General features: G+C 43.9%; 1 protein-coding gene across 1 annotated transcript; it reads left to right on the forward strand.

The window, feature by feature from the left end:
- The first annotated feature begins 998 nt into the window (after positions 1-998).
- urm1 (ubiquitin related modifier 1) lies at positions 999-16,628 on the forward strand. Its single transcript, XM_021603098.2, has 5 exons — positions 999-1,124; positions 7,298-7,368; positions 14,146-14,227; positions 15,265-15,313; positions 15,745-16,628. Exons 1-5 carry the CDS (start codon positions 1,090-1,092, stop codon positions 15,811-15,813), a joined length of 306 nt encoding a protein of 101 aa, XP_021458773.1. The 5' UTR covers positions 999-1,089; the 3' UTR covers positions 15,814-16,628.
- The last annotated feature ends 443 nt before the right edge of the window (positions 16,629-17,071 follow it).

Consider the following 17,071-nt stretch of genomic DNA (forward strand, 5'->3'; position numbering starts at 1 on the left):
GACGGGATGGTGGTAACAGCTGAGGAAGAACTCAAGCAAGCCTAGCAAATGTGAAGTGACATCACACTGATGGGTTAATACTAATATGGTAATACTTAGCTATCTAAATCTATGGGGACTCCTTGTAGCCGCCCCTCCTGTCACAGGCACGCCACATGCGACACACATGGCCTGAACCACTGCTCTCCAGTAGAAAATGACTGTGTCACTCTATAATATTGTTAAAACTAGTCTGCAAATATGTAATTAGTTTGGTCTGGCCCTGTAAACCAAGTGTTACATGAGGTGTTCACAATTTTCGGATTGGAAGCATTGAGTTGTGAGGAGAGCCGGGACAGTTCCACCGGCTACAAAAACCCAATTTAAATCTTGCCTGTATATAATTATAGGTCCCTAAAAGGATCGCGCTTGTTTAGCCCTAGAGGATGTCTTGTTCACTCCCCTGGACATCAGTCAGTCTGTGATCTCCTTTTCTCTGGACATCAGTCAGTCTGCAGTCTACGTTTCCCCCGTTTTCTGAACGCCCCCCCCCCCCCCCAGCATCCTCACTCATCCACCCAGCCTCTACTCCTGGATTTTCTCATTACCACATGAATGGTGACTGGAAAGGGCCACCACAGCCTTGGACGCTAACAGAAGGCAGGAGATTTGCAATTCAATCTCCCCCACCCATATCGGGACAGGGCTGTCACCAATGACAGAGAGGACAGGGGGGTGGGGGGGGTTGCGCCTTTGACATGGCACACACACACACCTACTACTACTTCAACCACCCATATTTCTCAAAACATAACGTATGAGTTTTCTCATTTTGTTGCACGTGGTGTAGTTATGAGACAGTTAGTCAGATATTGTTACCTCCATTCAACTAGTAGGCTATTAGAAATATCCCTAAACAAAAAGGCAAAGAAAAAAAAAGCTTATTTCAGACTTACATCTTAATTTTCAACAGACAATGCTGGGATAGGCAACAATAAATGTAACACTAGAAGTGTAGTATTTGGGATTGAAAGCATTTTTTCAAAGAGGAGAAGGTCATTGGACAGCGTCACTTCCAGCGCTGGTGTGTAAACTTCCGGCGACAACAATATGGCGGCGCCCATAGCGATACACCTGGAGTTTGGGTTGGTATAAAATACGTTTTTTTGTTAGTTTGACGCAACCTTCGAACATTTTCAAACACATTTAACAAGACGTCGTCTGTTCCCAGTCGTCGTATTACTTTCAAAAGGCAGGAAATACATTGTTGCTTTTAACTATCGCAAATGTGTCGCTAGCGCTACAGTGCATAAGAGAACGACTCGTGCAGTCGCAAACTAACGTTAACGCTAAACCAATGCATGACTATAGTTTAATTAACAAACTAATGCTAGTTATCTAGCTAGCTAGGTTGCTGCGTTTAGGAATAGATTATCGCGAATTACTAGCTTTGTTCTGGTTCATCTCGCGACGACAATAAATAGTTGCCTCTGCTTTTTTTATCTTTAAAAAAAAAGTTTTACAATTAATGTACTTTCACAACTCACCAAGTAAAGATGTTGCTAGAGTGCAGGGTGTAAACATTTTTTAAATAGTGTAGGGTGTATGTCAAGAGATTAGCTCCGGTACTCGCATACTGCTGCAAGCGCGTGGACCAGAGTCTAGCCTAGTCTGTCCGTGACTAAGGTCTCAAAAATCGATCATTTCGTATTTTTGAGAAATTACACCCTGAGCAGACAAACAAGTTATCTAACACTCTAGCAACTGTGCAGTAATACGAAGGAAAATGAAAGAAGCATTTCTGGACAGGTACCTCAAGGTTGCTGTCACAAGCTAGTGCACGACTCAACTGAGGGCATCACTTCTCTGACTCTGTTATGCAGCAGCAATTGTCACATGTAATTACAGTGTTGCATTCTGTAAAAGAATACTGCTTCACAGTGTGTGAAACACTGCACTAAGAAAATGCATACAGGACGTCTGTGATTGTAGCCTAAAGGCATTTATTCTGTCTTGACTGGGCTGCCATGAGATGACAGCATTTGTCTTGTCATATAGGGAGAGGAATTAATGCTTTAAGCTGTTGTAGGAGATGAGAGAAGTAGTGTTTGAGACTGAGAGTACTGGTTGACCCCAGTGAGTGAGTGTTCCAGTAGGCATACAGGAACTTTGCTCAATCGTATATAGGATAAATGCAGTTTTCTGTCATAGACTATATAGGATCGGGATGAATGCTTTAAAATGTTGTAGTAGATGAGCAAACATAGTGTTTCTTTGAAACTCGTTGACCTCAGAGAGTGAGTGATTCATTACTAGGCGTGCTCCTCTCGCTCGATCTCCCTTTGCATAGATATACTGGGCTCTAGGCCAGCTCCGCACCAGAGCATCTGAATGACAACTCTGCATTCTCCAGGCGATGTGAGCTCTCTTTATAATGGCCCGGCCTGCACCTGCAGCAGCCAAACACACACACAGTTTATCTTTGCTTCTGTCGCTCTCTGATCTGTCCCCTTTCTATCTCTTGTGCTCACCCTATCTTTGCACTTGACTTGCTCTCTTTCTATCTCTTGTGCTCACCCTATCTTTGCACTTGACTTGCTCTCTTTCTATCTCTTGTGCTCACCCTATCTTTGCACTTGACTTGCTCTCTTTCTATCTCTTGTGCTCACCCTATCTTTGCACTTGACTTGCTCTCTTTCTATCTCTTGTGCTCACCCTATCTTTGCACTTGACTTGCTCTCTTTCTATCTCTTGTGCTCACCCTATCTTTGCACTTGACTTGCTCTCTTTCTATCTCTTGTGCTCACCCTATCTTTGCACTTGACTTGCTCTCTTTCTATCTCTTGTGCTCACCCTATCTTTGCACTTGACTTGCTCTCTTTCTATCTCTTGTGCTCACCCTATCTTTGCACTTGACTTGCTCTCTTTCTATCTCTTGTGCTCACCCTATCTTTGCACTTGACTTGCTCTCTTTCTATCTCTTGTGCTCACCCTATCTTTGCACTTGACTTGCTCTCTTTCTATCTCTTGTGCTCACCCTATCTTTGCACTTGACTTGCTCTCTTTCTATCTCTTGTGCTCACCCTATCTTTGCACTTGACTTGCTCTCTTTCTATCTCTTGTGCTCACCCTATCTTTGCACTTGACTTGCTCTCTTTCTATCTCTTGTGCTCACCCTATCTTTGCACTTGACTTGCTCTCTTTCTATCTCTTGTGCTCACCCTATCTTTGCACTTGACTTGCTCTCTTTCTATCTCTTGTGCTCACCCTATCTTTGCACTTGACTTGCTCTCTTTCTATCTCTTGTGCGCTCATATGTTTACATTGTTTATTTCACTTGCTCTGGCATTTTGCATATTAACCGTTAACATTAAACACACACAAAAGTTTCAAAAGAGAAAGACTTTTGAAATGTCATTAACGCTCCTCTCTCTTTCATGCAGGGAGAGAGGCGACTAATGTTTGTCTCGTGCTGGCAGGCTAGTCACTGCTGGTCTGTTTACTAGGATGTGTTCACTATCTGCTTACTACGTGGGTTGACGGTAGAGCTGGGCGATATATCAAATAAACGTTGTTTCTGTCGCAAGGCAATGTGGCACCATGTACCATTGTCAGCATTTTAGCCACCGACTGCTATGTGTTCGCTATCTAGTCTGTGTTTTATCAATGTGCAATGAACATAGACACACGCATGCACATAAGGAATTAGCAACTCGTTCTCCACTTGATTTCAACGTCTTAACAAAGTGGACAGGCTAGCATGCTGCTCAAACAGTTGGAGACGGACAGGTGGGTGTGTTCATAGCAGATCAACTGTTATCCCTTGTCAGCTATGAAATAGATCAAAGTTGGCTAAACTTGAAATCTAAATATTAGCTGGCTATGCACTAGCACGTGGGCTTGTTCTTGAGATGTTGTTTATGAGACCTGTGTTCATTTTCTATAATGCCCACTAAAAGAAGTAGGTCATTATTGGTGGCGATCTGCATGGTTCTGGATACATTTGTAACAAAAAGCATTTTCATGAACAGACTTGAAAGCCAGATCAGTCATTATTGCAAAAAAGAAAAAACAGGTTAAACTATTTTGATTAAATAATTAGTGGTTTTAGAATGGTTTTATTTAGCTTAGGTATAATTTTCCAAGTTTTGAATTCATTAGATTTTTGCTGACTGTTTAAATGCAGTGTATTTAGCTTTAATTGTGCAACTAAGCTTTTATTTATAAATATATATATATATATATAGGGCCAAAAGTATGTGGACACCCTTTCAAATTAGTGAATTTGGCTATTTCAGCCACACGCGTTGCTGACATTAAAATGGCCTGTACTGAATGGCTCTGTGACTTTCAACTTGACACCGTCATTGGATGCCACCTTTCCAACAAGTCAGTTCGTCAAATTTCTGCCCTGCTAGAGCTTCCCTGGTCAACTGTAAGTGCTGTAATGGTGAAGTGGAAACGTTTAGGAGCAACAACTGCTCAGCTGCGAAGTGGTAGGCCAAACAAGCTCACAGAACGGGACCACCGAGTTCTGAAGCGCGTAGCGTGTAAACATATTCTGTCCTCGGTTGCATCACTCACTACCAAGTTCCAAACTGCCTCTGGAATCAACGTCAGCACAATAACTGTTCGCCAGGAGCTTCATGAAATGGGTTTCCATGGCCGAGCAGCCGCACACAAGCCTAAGATCACCATGCAAAATGCCAAGGGTTGGCTGGAGTGGTGTCAAGCTCGCCGCCATTGGACTCTGGAACAGTGGAAACGCGTTCTCTGGAGTGATGCTTCGCCATCTCACACTACCTGCTCGAATGCATAGTATCAACTGTAAGATTTGGTGGAGGAGGAATAATGGTCTGGGGCTGTTTTTCATGGTTCGGGCTACACCCCTTAGTTCCAGTGAAGGGAAATCTTAATGCTACAGCATACAATGACATTCTAGACAGTTCTGTGCTGCCAACTTTGTGGCAACAAAGCCCTTTCCTGTTTCAGCATGACAATGCTCCCGTGCACAAAGCTAGGTCCGTACAGAAATGGTTTGTTGAGATCGGTGTGTAAGAACTTGACTGGCCTGCACAGAGCCCTGACCTCAACTCCATCTAACATCTTTCAAGTTAATTAGAATGCAGACTTCGGGCCAGGTCTAATCGCCCAACATCAGTGCCTGACCTCCCTAATGCTCTTGTGGCTGAATGGAAGCAAGTCCCCGTATCAATGTTCCACATCTAGTGGAAAGCTTTCCCAGAAGAGTGGAGGCTGTTATTGCACCAAAGGGAGGAACAACTGCATATTAATGCCCATGATTTTGGAATGAGATGTTCGACGAGCAGGTGTCCACATACCTTTGGTCATATAGTGTATATTGTGAATAAGTTTTTAAAAAATCGAGATATGAGGGGAGGTTACCAAGAACCCGATGGTCACTCTGACAGAGCTTCATAGTTCCTCTGTGGAGATGGAAGAACCTTTCAGAAGGACAACCATCTCTGCAGCACTCCACCAATTAGGCCTTTATGGTAGAGTGGCCAGACAGAAGCCACTCCTCAATAAAAAGCACATGACAGCCCACTTGGAGTTTGCCAAAAGGCACCTAAAAGACTGAGACCATGAGAAACAAGATTCTCTGGTCTGATGAAACCAATATTGAATTATTTGGCTTGAATGCCAAACGTCTCGTCTGGAGGAAACCTGGCACCATCCTTACGGTGAAGCATGGTGTTGGCAGCATCATGCTGGGGGGATGTTTTTCAGCTATAAGGACAGGGAGACTAGTCAGGAAATCCTTGTGAAACCCAGCTCCAGAGCACTCAGGACCTCAGACAGGGGTGAAGGTTCACCTTCCAACAGGACAACGACCCTAAGCACAAAGCTTCTCTGCTGCCTGTGCCTGGAACGAATTGCAAAGATCGCTGAAGTTGGAGACTTTTATCTCCCTCAACTTCAAACATCTGCTATCTGAGCAGCTAACCGATCGCTGCAGCTGTACATAGTCTATCGGTAAATAGCCCACCCATTTTTACCTACCTCATCCCCATACTGTTCTTATTTATTTACTTTTCTGCTCTTTTGCACACCAATATCTCTACCTGTACATGACCATCTGATCATTTATCACTCCAGTGTTAATCTGCAAAATTGTAATTATTCACCTACCTCCTCATGCCTTTTGCACACAATGTATATAGACTCTCTTTTTTTCTACTGTGTTATTGACTTGTTAATTGTTTACTCCATGTGTAACTCTGTTCACACTGCTATGCTTTATCTTGGCCAGGTCGCAGTTGCAAATGAGAACTTGTTCTCAACTAGCCTACCTGGTTAAATAAAGGTGAAATAAAAAAAATTAAAAAAATAAAAAGCCAAGACAACGCTTCGGGGCAAGTCTCTGAATGTCCTTGAGTGGCCCAGCCAGAGCCCAGACTTGAACCCGATCAAACATCTCTGGAGAGACCTGAAAATAGCTGTGCAGTGATGCTCTCCATCCAACCATCCAAACTCCCCAAATACTGGTGTGCCAAGCTTATAGCGACATACCCAAGAATACTGGAGGTTGTAATCGCTGCCAAAGGTGCTTCTACAAAGTACTGAGTAAAGGGTCTGAATACTTAAGTAAATGTGATAGTTCATTTTAATTTTTTATTAGCAAAAAATGTTACAACTGTTTTTGCTTTGTCATTATGGGGTATTGTGTGTAGATTGATTGAGGATTATTATTATTATTATTTTAAATAAGGCTGTAACGTAACAAAATGTGGGAAAAGTCAAGGGATCTGAATATTTTCCGAATGCGCTGTTTATAGCCTAGTCCCTCGCAAATAGATGGTCTCCTTATTGTCCCTATTCTTGGGTGGTGGCATTCAGTCGCCTCTCGGATGTCTGTCTCTGTCCTTATTGAGGGAGGCCAGTGGGACCTGTCATAACGGTCTGAAGGGGAGGCTCACAGCCGTGATATGATAAGCGTCCACTCGTGCTTTATTGAATTATCTCTGCTGGCGTCCGATGCCACACACTCGTTCACTGCAGGGGAGCCCCATCTCCCTATTCTTCAGTGTCTCACCTCTCTCCCCATCTCTATTCTTCCCTTTTTTCTTTACCATATCTTCTCCTATTCTTCAGTGTGTCTAGTCTCCACAGCCTGTTCTCCTTTCCTCGGGGATTAACTCGCCACCATGCCCTCTAATTCCAGATTATGTAAATCTAATACCACCCTGGCTGCACTTTTTATTTTACCAATTCAATATGACACTGCAAAGTTACTCTACCAACCTATGTGATAACTATGGAACAGATATGTAATTAAATGCCCTTTACTTCCTAGGGGAGGGGCGGAGCTACTGTTTGGCAGCGTGAAGGAGCATCATGTGACCCTGCCCAACCAATCAGAACCCTGTGAGTACAAATTGTTTAGCAACATTTTTGTTGATCAATTGTCAATGAATATTTACTTTCATTTACTATATATATTTTTTAAGAGACATTACTTCAAGCCAAGGATAGGCCCTGATTATGCAGTACAGACTGATTCTGCACAGTTCTGTTTTAAAACAGACCTCTAACTGAATTCAGTTTAAATTCAGCGACTGAAGGATGATGGAGGTGTGGTATTTCTGCCTCCTCTGATTGCCTCCCCTCCCCCTCTTAATTGATCCTGAGAAAATAGCCTTTCTCTTTCATGTGACTAAACAAAACTCAACTGTCACGTGCATAGATGACTTCATTAGTTCAATATATCTCCTTCCTTTCTCCTCTAACGCCGACTAAAAGGGAGGAGGGGGTTGTGCGTTAGCCGCTCTTATGGCCCCTACTCAGCGGGGGCTAATATGCAGACACAAAACCCCAGTACAAATCCTACTAAATCATGCTGCTCTATCTTTCTGCTCTCTCTCTTTCTCCTGCATCCATCTCTTTCTCCCACCACTGGTGTCCTTGCGTCTGCCCTCTCCCTTCTCTCCCCCTCCCTCCATCACTCTCTCTCTGACCTCTCTCAGCCCGTGTTCACATGGTGCCTGGACAGCTGTTGAGCTGGCCATGCTAGCCAGTGGCCTGCCTGCCTGTCTGGTTGCCTTGGCCCCTCAGTTCGGCCAACCCCCCCCTTCTCCATTGAAAATCGGGTATAAAATAGTCCACTCACCCCCCCTCATCTCCCCTCTCTCATTCCAGTCTTTCCTCAGTAACCATGGTGTTGGAGCGCCCTCCTTCCTTCCCTCTCCAGCACCACCAACATCTGTGAGCCACCCCGGGCCTCGACCCATTATTCTCCTAACTGTTCCATTATTAGACCTCATTCACTTGTAAATGCAGCCAGTGATACTGTTGATGGGTCTTCCATCCACAACGCAGAGTCAGGGAGGAAAGGAGAGTTAGGGGTGGCTGTGGAGGAGAAGAAGAAGAAGGAAGGGGGCCCAGGAAGGGGTGTTTGGGTATTTGGGGACAATTGTGACAAAGCCTCCAATTTCTTTTTGTGTAAAATCATTTTGGGGGGTTGGCGGGATGGACGAGTGGCCCTGTTTCCTCTCTCTATCCACCTGTTCCTGTGCTCTCCTGGTGGAAATAAGGAAGTGAAAGTAGGTAGAATGGAGGAAAAGGTCTCCTAAAACTGCAGAGCTCATCCCCAGAGGAGGAGGCCTACTGCAGTGGAACTGCAGCTCAACACACTCAACTGGTTTTACTCCTTTCGTTCATAGTACAGCACCTCAGTCATCTCCTGTGATTTTACTCCTTTCATTCATAGTACAGCACCTCAGTCATCTCCTGTGATTTACTCCTTTCATTCATAGTACAGCACCTCAGAGCCATCCCCTGTGATTTACTCCTTTCATTCATAGTACAGCACCTCAGAGCCATCTCCGGTGATTTACTCCTTTCATTCATAGTACAGCACCTCAGAGCCATCTCCGGTGATTTACTCCTTTCATTCATAGTACAGCACCTCAGTCATCTCCTGTAATTTACTCCTTTCATTCATAGTACAGCACCTCAGGCATCTCCTGTGATTTACTCCTTTCATTCATAGTACAGCACCTCAGAGCCATCCCCTGTGATTTACTCCTTTCATTCATAGTACAGCACCTCAGAGCCATCCCCTGTGATTTACCCCTTTCATTCATAGTACAGCACCTCAGAGCCATCCCCTGTAATTTACTCCTTTCATTCATAGTACAGCACCTCAGAGCCATCCCCTGTGATTTACTCCTTTCATTCATAGTACAGCACCTCAGAGCCATCCCCTGTGATTTACTCCTTTCATTCATAGTACAGCACCTCAGAGCCATCCCCTGTGATTTACTCCTTTCATTCATAGTACAGCACCTCAGAGCCATCCCCTGTAATTTACTCCTTTCATTCATAGTACAGCACCTCAGAGCCATCCCCTGTGATTTACTCCTTTCATCATAGTACAGCACCTCAGAGTCATCTCGGGTCTAGATCTAGATGAATCAGTGACATTGAAATCATTCTATTCGTAAACAGAACCAAAGTAGGAGGGACGGTGGACATTTTTTTTATAGTGGAGGCCAAAGGCACATCTTTTTTGTGTCCTGTTTTGTCATATCCTTTTTAGCACACTACCGTTCAAAAGTTTGTGGTCACTTAGAAATGTCCTTGTTTTTTGAAAGAAAAGCAATTGTTTTGTCCATTTAAAATAACATCAAATTGATCAAATATACAGTGTAGACATTGTTAATGTTGTAAATGACTATTGTAGCTGGAAACAGCAGATTTTTTTAATGGAATATCTACATAGGCGTACAGAGGCCCATTATCAGCCACCATCACTCCTGTGTTCCAATGGCACGTTATGTTAGCTAATCCAAGTTTATAATTTTAAAAGGCAAATTTATCATTAGAAAACCCTTTTGCAGTTATGTTAGCACAGCTGAAAACTGTTTTGCTGATTAAAGAAGCAATAAAACTGGCTTTCTTTAGACTAGTTGAGTATCTGGAGCATCAGCATTTGTGGGTTCGATTACAGGCTCAAAATGGCCAGAAACAACAAACGTTCTTATGAAACTCGTCAGTCTGTTCTTTTTCTGAGAAATGAAGGCTATTCCATGCGAGAAATTGCCAAGAAACTGAAGATCTCGTACAATGCTGTGTACTACTCCCTTCACAGAACAGCGCAAACTGGCTCTAACCAGAATAGAAAGGAAAGAGGAGTGGGAGGCCCCAGTGCACAACTGAGCAAGAGGACAAGTACATTAGTGTCTAGTTTGAGAAACAGACGCCTCACAAGTCCTCAACTGAGCTTCATTAAATAGTACCCGCAAACACCAGTCTCAACTTCAACAGTGAAGAAGCGACTCCGGGATGCTGGCCTTCTAGGCAGAGTTGCAAAGAAAAAGCCATATCTCAGACTGGCCAATAAAAATAAAAGATTAAGATGGGCAAAATAACACAGACACTGGACAGAGGAAGATTGGAAAAAAGTGTTATGGACAGACAAATCTAAGTTTGAGGTGTTCGGATCATGAAGAACATTTGTGAGACGCAGAAAAGATGATGGGAGGAGTGCTTGACGCCATCTGTCAAGCATAGTGGAGTTAATGTGATGGTCTGGGGGTGCTTTGGTGGTGGTAAAGTGGGATATTTGTACAGGGTAAAAGGGATCTTGAAGAAGGAAGGCTATCACTCCATTTTGCAACGCCATGCCATACCCTGTGGACGGCGCTTAATTGGAGCCAATTTCCTCCTACAACAGGACAATGACCCAAAGCACAGCTCCAAACTATGCAATAGCTATTTAGGGAAGAAGCAGTTGAGCTGGTATTATTTTGTCTATAATGGAGTGGCCAGCACAGTCACCGGATCTCAATCCTATTGAGCTGTAGTGGGAGCAGCTTGACCGTAAGAAGTGCCCATCAAGCCAATCCAATTTATGGGAAGGTGCTTCAGGAAGCATGGAGTGAAATCTCTTCAGATTATCTCAACAAATTGACAACTAGAATGCCAAAGGTCTGCAAGGCTGTAATTGCCGCAAATGGAGGATTGTCAACGTCTTGACTATATTTCCTATTCATTTTGCAACTCATTTCATGTATGTTTTAATGGAGAACAAGGCCATTTCTAAGTGACCCCAAACTTTTGAGCGGTAGTGTAGGTGTGTGGTGTGCTTCAGAACGTATTGTTGTTTTTTTCTTCGTTTGTTTGTTTGTCGATATGTGTGTCTGTCAATGACTGTGTGTGAGTGACCGTGTTGAAGTGTGTGAATGTCCACTCCCTTGCTAGACCCCATAGTAGAACTGTGAGGGATTGATAGGAGTCGTTTGGGTTGTTCTGACCTCCTACAAACAAAGATTTGGTCTCCGTGGCAGTGTAGTTTCCAGGACAACCTTAACACAAAAGTTGGCCAGAGCAGAGAATGCGAGCCTAGGATGACCTTGTTGATCTGCTGTCCGCTGGACGTGTGTGTGTGTGTGTGTGTGTGTGTGTGTGTGTGTGTGTGTGTGTGTGTGTGTGTGTGTGAGTGAGTGTGAGAGAGATAATCCCTTTCTGAATCCTCAATATTTCTCTTTAACCCCTGTGAGTGATTGATGACCCTGGCTCTGAATTCCCCCCTGCCTAAGACCCCCCCCCCCCCACACACACACACACACACACACACACACATCCCAGAAAATGTCCCACACACATCCCAGCAAGATGGATGATTTATTTCCTCCCACCCACAGATAACCACCATATCAATAGTAGTGCAACGCACGGAGAGAACGAGGGGAATTAAGAGGAAAGAAAAAGAGAGGGAATGCTTTGAGCCTGCCGTTCAGACGCCCTCTCCCCTCCGACCCAGACAGCGCTATCCCATAATGCACCTGCATGGAGCCTGTGACGCACATTCCTCATTTTCCTCCTCCTCTCCATTGTTGTCCTCCATCATCCTCGGCCCGCCCCACCTGCGCTCTCCTACCCCTACAGCCTATGGGTGGGCTGAAACACAAACAGGGTCGTATTCACTAGGCACGAAACGACAGAAAACTGGCTGAATCGGGGAGGGACTACCTGAACTCGTCCAATAAGAAACTCTTGTTTTCTGTTGCATATCCTAATGAGTACTACCCAGGACAACGAAAGCAGACCAGAGTCCAGGAGAACCTTCATCTCTGCCCCCTCAGCCACCCTGACCTCTGTCTCTCTGAAGGAAAATCGACAGTCAGGGCGGGAAGGGGGGGGGGGGGTTGCGATAGACTTCAGCGGCTTTTGCGAGAGAGTAGAGAGTATCTTGCTCCCACAAAGGCGAAATTATGAGAGTGGAGTGATTGGCTTCTTTTTTTAGAACTGTGCTGAGGTTCAAGTCAATATTCATTGCCTTTGCTCTGCATCACTCTTCTTTATAGGTGCTGGTGAGAGGGAAGTGGGAGCGGGGGAAGAGGAGGGAGAGAGAGAGAGAGCGGGGGTTCTAGGCAGGGGGGGAGGAAGGAAGGTAGGCCAATCATTACACTTGTGAAGAGGTCTGACAGCCATCCAATTAACCTGATACTGCCCCCCCCCCCCCCCCCCCCCCCCACACGCCTCAGAGGTGCCATATAAAGCCCCACCAAACACCTACAGTACCCCCAGGTACTAGGACTGTTTTGTAACGAGCAGAGAGACTCTATGTCTTAGACGGACTGGGTTCCACGACTCCCATGCATGGTTTCCGCTTTATCGATGTCCGCAGAGTCACTGGTGTAGAGTAAGAGGGGTGTTAGCTCTGTGAAGAGCTTTCTCTCTGTCTCTGTCTGATGGGAAAGGGGTTGGCTGTCTGTGGACTGGCCCCTATGCTTCTTTTACACGTCCTTTCTGTGACATGCCCTGTTCAGAGGTTATGGATCTGAAATAGCACATCAGTGGGGATGGCAATAATGAAATGATTCTACGCTTTAGTGAGCATCGAGCACAGCCTCGTCACATTTCATCAAAAGTCCTGCCTCGGATATTATTTCCGACCGCAGCGTAGACTTTGCTATTTTATACATCCTTTCGCTTCTTTCTCCCCTTCTCTCTTTCCCTCCCTCCCTCTCACATCCATATCAGCACTGAGCGAACTGGTTGGATCCGGTGAGAGAGGCTGATGATGCTGTGTTAGGGATGGGGAGGCTGGTGTGTGTGTGTGTTTCTGTGATATGGGGACACTGCAGTCCCAGTCCTGCTCTCGTATGCCATCGCGAGGCCTTGTCCTTCTGTACATCTGCAGACGGCCATGATCTTATAAGAGCACATCGTTTTTCTTATAAGGAACCACACATTGCATTCACACGCACATTGACGGACAGTAATGAACGCTTAGGTTACAGTATATGGAATCGTATCGAATGGCGGCGAGAGGATATTATAATTGTCTGTAGTGTGTGTGTGTGTGTGTGTGTGTGTGTGTGTGTGTGTGTGTGTGTGTGTTGCTCTCGTAACCCGATGGTTTGGTATATGTTGTTCTCTGTAGCCTGACAGTTCAAGTAGCTCAAGCCATTGTTAATGCGAGGTCGTTTTCCCAAACAACAACCGATTGCTCCAGAGGTCAGACTCATGGAAAATGTTTAAATATCACTGACGTTCAAGTTCTTTAAAAAAAGACACGGATGTGTTTTATTTTCAAATGCATATAGACACAATCATTTGAATTCCTTATTTTGGGCTTTGCATTTTCTGTCAATCAATTCCTAATCTCTGTTTAGGAGCGGTTTCCTGGACAGAGATAAAGCTATTATTTCTCTCTTTTTCAAAAGGCAGAAAACAATTTCAATCAACAGAAAATATTTATTTCGTTATTAATCCAGGAATAGGCTATATCTGAATCTGGGAAACCGGACCTTTCGGGTTTACGAGGACAGCACTGCATGCATACCATGCACACCTCCACTTAGGAAGTGGAGGATTGCATATGTCAGGATGTTATCCATTTAAAAGCTCCTTTTCTATTTGAACCTCTTTGTTTACCAAGAGACCCTAATATAAAACCTAATGTCCCAGAGGTGAATGAGGGCGATGGCCGGCTTCGAGACGTCTGTCTCGCCATCCCCCTCAGCATCTCACACACACACACACACACACACACCGTGATCTCTGGTGATCCCTGGTCCCTCTGTCGCGTCACATCGACCGGCTGGGACTTGGGGGCTGGACCATGCACCTTGAACTCTGACCCCTGTCTCTGCTTCTGTCTGTGTACCTGTGTGTGTGTGTGTGTGTGTGTAGGGGACATGAAGCAGCTGCTGGTATGGATCAGAGGGAATATGCTGAAGGAACGGCCAGAGCTCTTTGTCCAGGGAGATACTGTGTGAGTATTATACACACACACACGCACACCGCAATACATTTTTTTTAGTGATCGACTGTTTATTCTTTTTGGGGTGAAACAGTTACAAAAGGAGCGATGCAGACATGTTTATATTTGCCAAAATGTGTCCGAAAGGCACAGCCATCATTAAAAGAGGTGGATACTACCGGACAGACAGGAGTTGTGGTTTGTGGATGCCCTGTCCTCCTCACCCATTATAGACTTTTATTGTTCCTTTTTTATAGGGGTCTATTTATAGGGGTAACTAGCTAATGAAGGGAGGACATGTGAGAGAGGGAGGAAATCTGTGCTACTACCTATAGATCTGTCTACTCTTAATCATTGTAAGGTCACATTGTATTCCAAACGGGGATTCTTTTCTTTTAACCTGAAAAACTGACATTTTTAACAGCTGCACCACATTAGTGGAGTCTGTTTTTAATGCTTTAATTTTTGAAAAACATTCTAGTGATTTAGCAGACGCTTTTATCTAGAGCGACTTCCAGTAGTGAGTGCATAGATTTTCATACTGGTCCCCCGTGGGAATCGAACCCACAACCCTACCAACGGAGTCACCCGGGACTATGTTTTTTAAGGTGTACTGGCCATGTCAGGGGAGGTTATGTATTTTATGCAGTATGGAAAGGGGAAGTGCGTTTTGAAGGTAAAGCAGCCTATCAGAGCATTGCGTGTAGCCCTCTGACTCTGTGACGTCGAGAGCTCACCGACCGCGGTGGGGATGGAGGCAACTTCATACGTACAGCAAGAGAGGAAAAATAAACTACCCGCAGTTGTGCCGCATGTCGCTACGTCTTCAGCTAGCATAGTCAGATTTAAGCGGGCTACCGCAGTCTACAACACATGATCTCACACACCCGATCCGCGTCCTCCTGTGATGTGTAAAACACATGCATGTGATTTTTTTATATCATTTTTCTTCCTTGTGTAGAATTATCTTCAGACTAGATTGCCTTACTTGTGTGTCTGAGGTATTCTGAGGTGTTCAATGCAATGTCTTTTCCCCTTGATTTTAATAGGAGGCCTGGGATCTTGGTACTTATCAATGATGCCGACTGGGAATTGATGGTGGGTGTTCTAACAGAGTGTGTATTGGGTGTAAAAGACTAAACACAAAAAGCTCACGCACATTGTTCATTTGCACGGTATATGCTACAGCGTATCTCTAAAAACTATACCGGTCTTTTGAGACTAAATGCATTTAAAAATATATATATATAGTTATGAGCACACTTTTGATACCATTTCTGTTTAGTTTTTTTAACAGGAGCAAATCCACACTCCCTTTTGTCTATTTCCTCCATGTCTTTTCTATTTACCTGTTATAGCATACGTGTGAATGTCTGACTGTTTGTGTGTGTCTCTCTCTTTCCTTATTTAAACATACGTATATATTAAATATCCCTAGCATGCATGTGTGTCTCTCACACACACACACACACACACACACACACACACCTTTTATATAAATTCAATGAATGAAATCTCTCTCTCTGAAGGGTGAGTTGGAGTACGAGCTACAGGACAAGGACAACGTAGTATTCATCTCTACTCTCCACGGAGGTTAGAAAATACTGGGTGTAGATGTCTACAGGCAGCCTCCACACACAATTCCCCTCACTTTCTCCTACTCCTATTGTTCCACCACAAAACAAAACTCGCTGGACTCTTAGACCTCTCCGGTCCAACCAACCAACCACTGAAAGAACACTGGGATGCTATGATTTATGTTTTCCCAAGCCTGTATTATCTAGGATCATTTTTTTATTTTATTTTTTTAGATCATAATTATTACAATTATAAGGACAGGGTGGGCCTGATCCTAGATCAGCACTCCGAATTGTTTTTTTGTTTTTTTAAATATGGGTGCTGGTCCTCCAGAATTATTTTTTTTTGTTTGTTGTGGAGTGAGGAGAAGATTTTGTCTACGGAGAGGGACTCTATGGTGATGGCGTGAGTCTTTTCAGGGCCACAGTCATTAATATTCTGCTACAGTTCTGTCTCCATTCAAATAGATTCAGAAGAGACAGTAGGACTTGAGCTGATACTTTTTTGCCTTGAACTCTGCATGTGATTGGTCAAGAATCATAATAATTTACCAGATTTTAAACTTTTTTTTAATTCACTGACAAATTGCTGCTTCAATCCTGCAATGTATGTTTTGAGACAAAATGGGTATTGAGACAATTAATCTGTCATAAAAATATGCATTTGGCTTGCTGCAATGTAACCATAAACAAATGTATTTAATTGGCTTAGATGAATAAAAGGATTGCATACTTTAACTCATTTATTACCTATCAAGTCTAACTTTCCCTTTCAACGACATCTTTCTGTTTGCTGCAGTACAGAATAAAATAAGTTGAATGATACGGTCACAGTTTACTATGCCTCGCTCTACATGTCTAAGCATACACAACCTGTTTACATCGTTGCTTATGTTGTCTATCCTTACCTATTCCCCTATAGTTACACGCATTTGAATGATTTGTTTGACAATGTTATTATTATGTTTTATTATAACGGTCCATATAGGCCAATAATAAGCATTTGAAAGTGTTATATCGTGATTTAAAACTGATCGATGTAAATGAGGTATCGGATTTGGAGTTATAGGCTGATTACAGACGGGATTTAAAGGACTATTTCTCCTCAGAGCCTTCACGTAGAATATTCATAAGGTCAACCTGAAAGAAAGACCACGGCGGTTGTGGACTCGGATTTGCAACGGGAAACCATCTGATAATAGTAGCTATAATGCCAATGCAAATTAGCTTTGCGAGAGGGAGAAATGTGGTGCGTGTCAGTCGGTGCTTGGAAGGTTGA

Source organism: Oncorhynchus mykiss, chromosome 5 (genome assembly GCF_013265735.2).
Source record: "Oncorhynchus mykiss isolate Arlee chromosome 5, USDA_OmykA_1.1, whole genome shotgun sequence".
NCBI classification, from domain to species: Eukaryota; Metazoa; Chordata; class Actinopteri; order Salmoniformes; family Salmonidae; genus Oncorhynchus; species Oncorhynchus mykiss.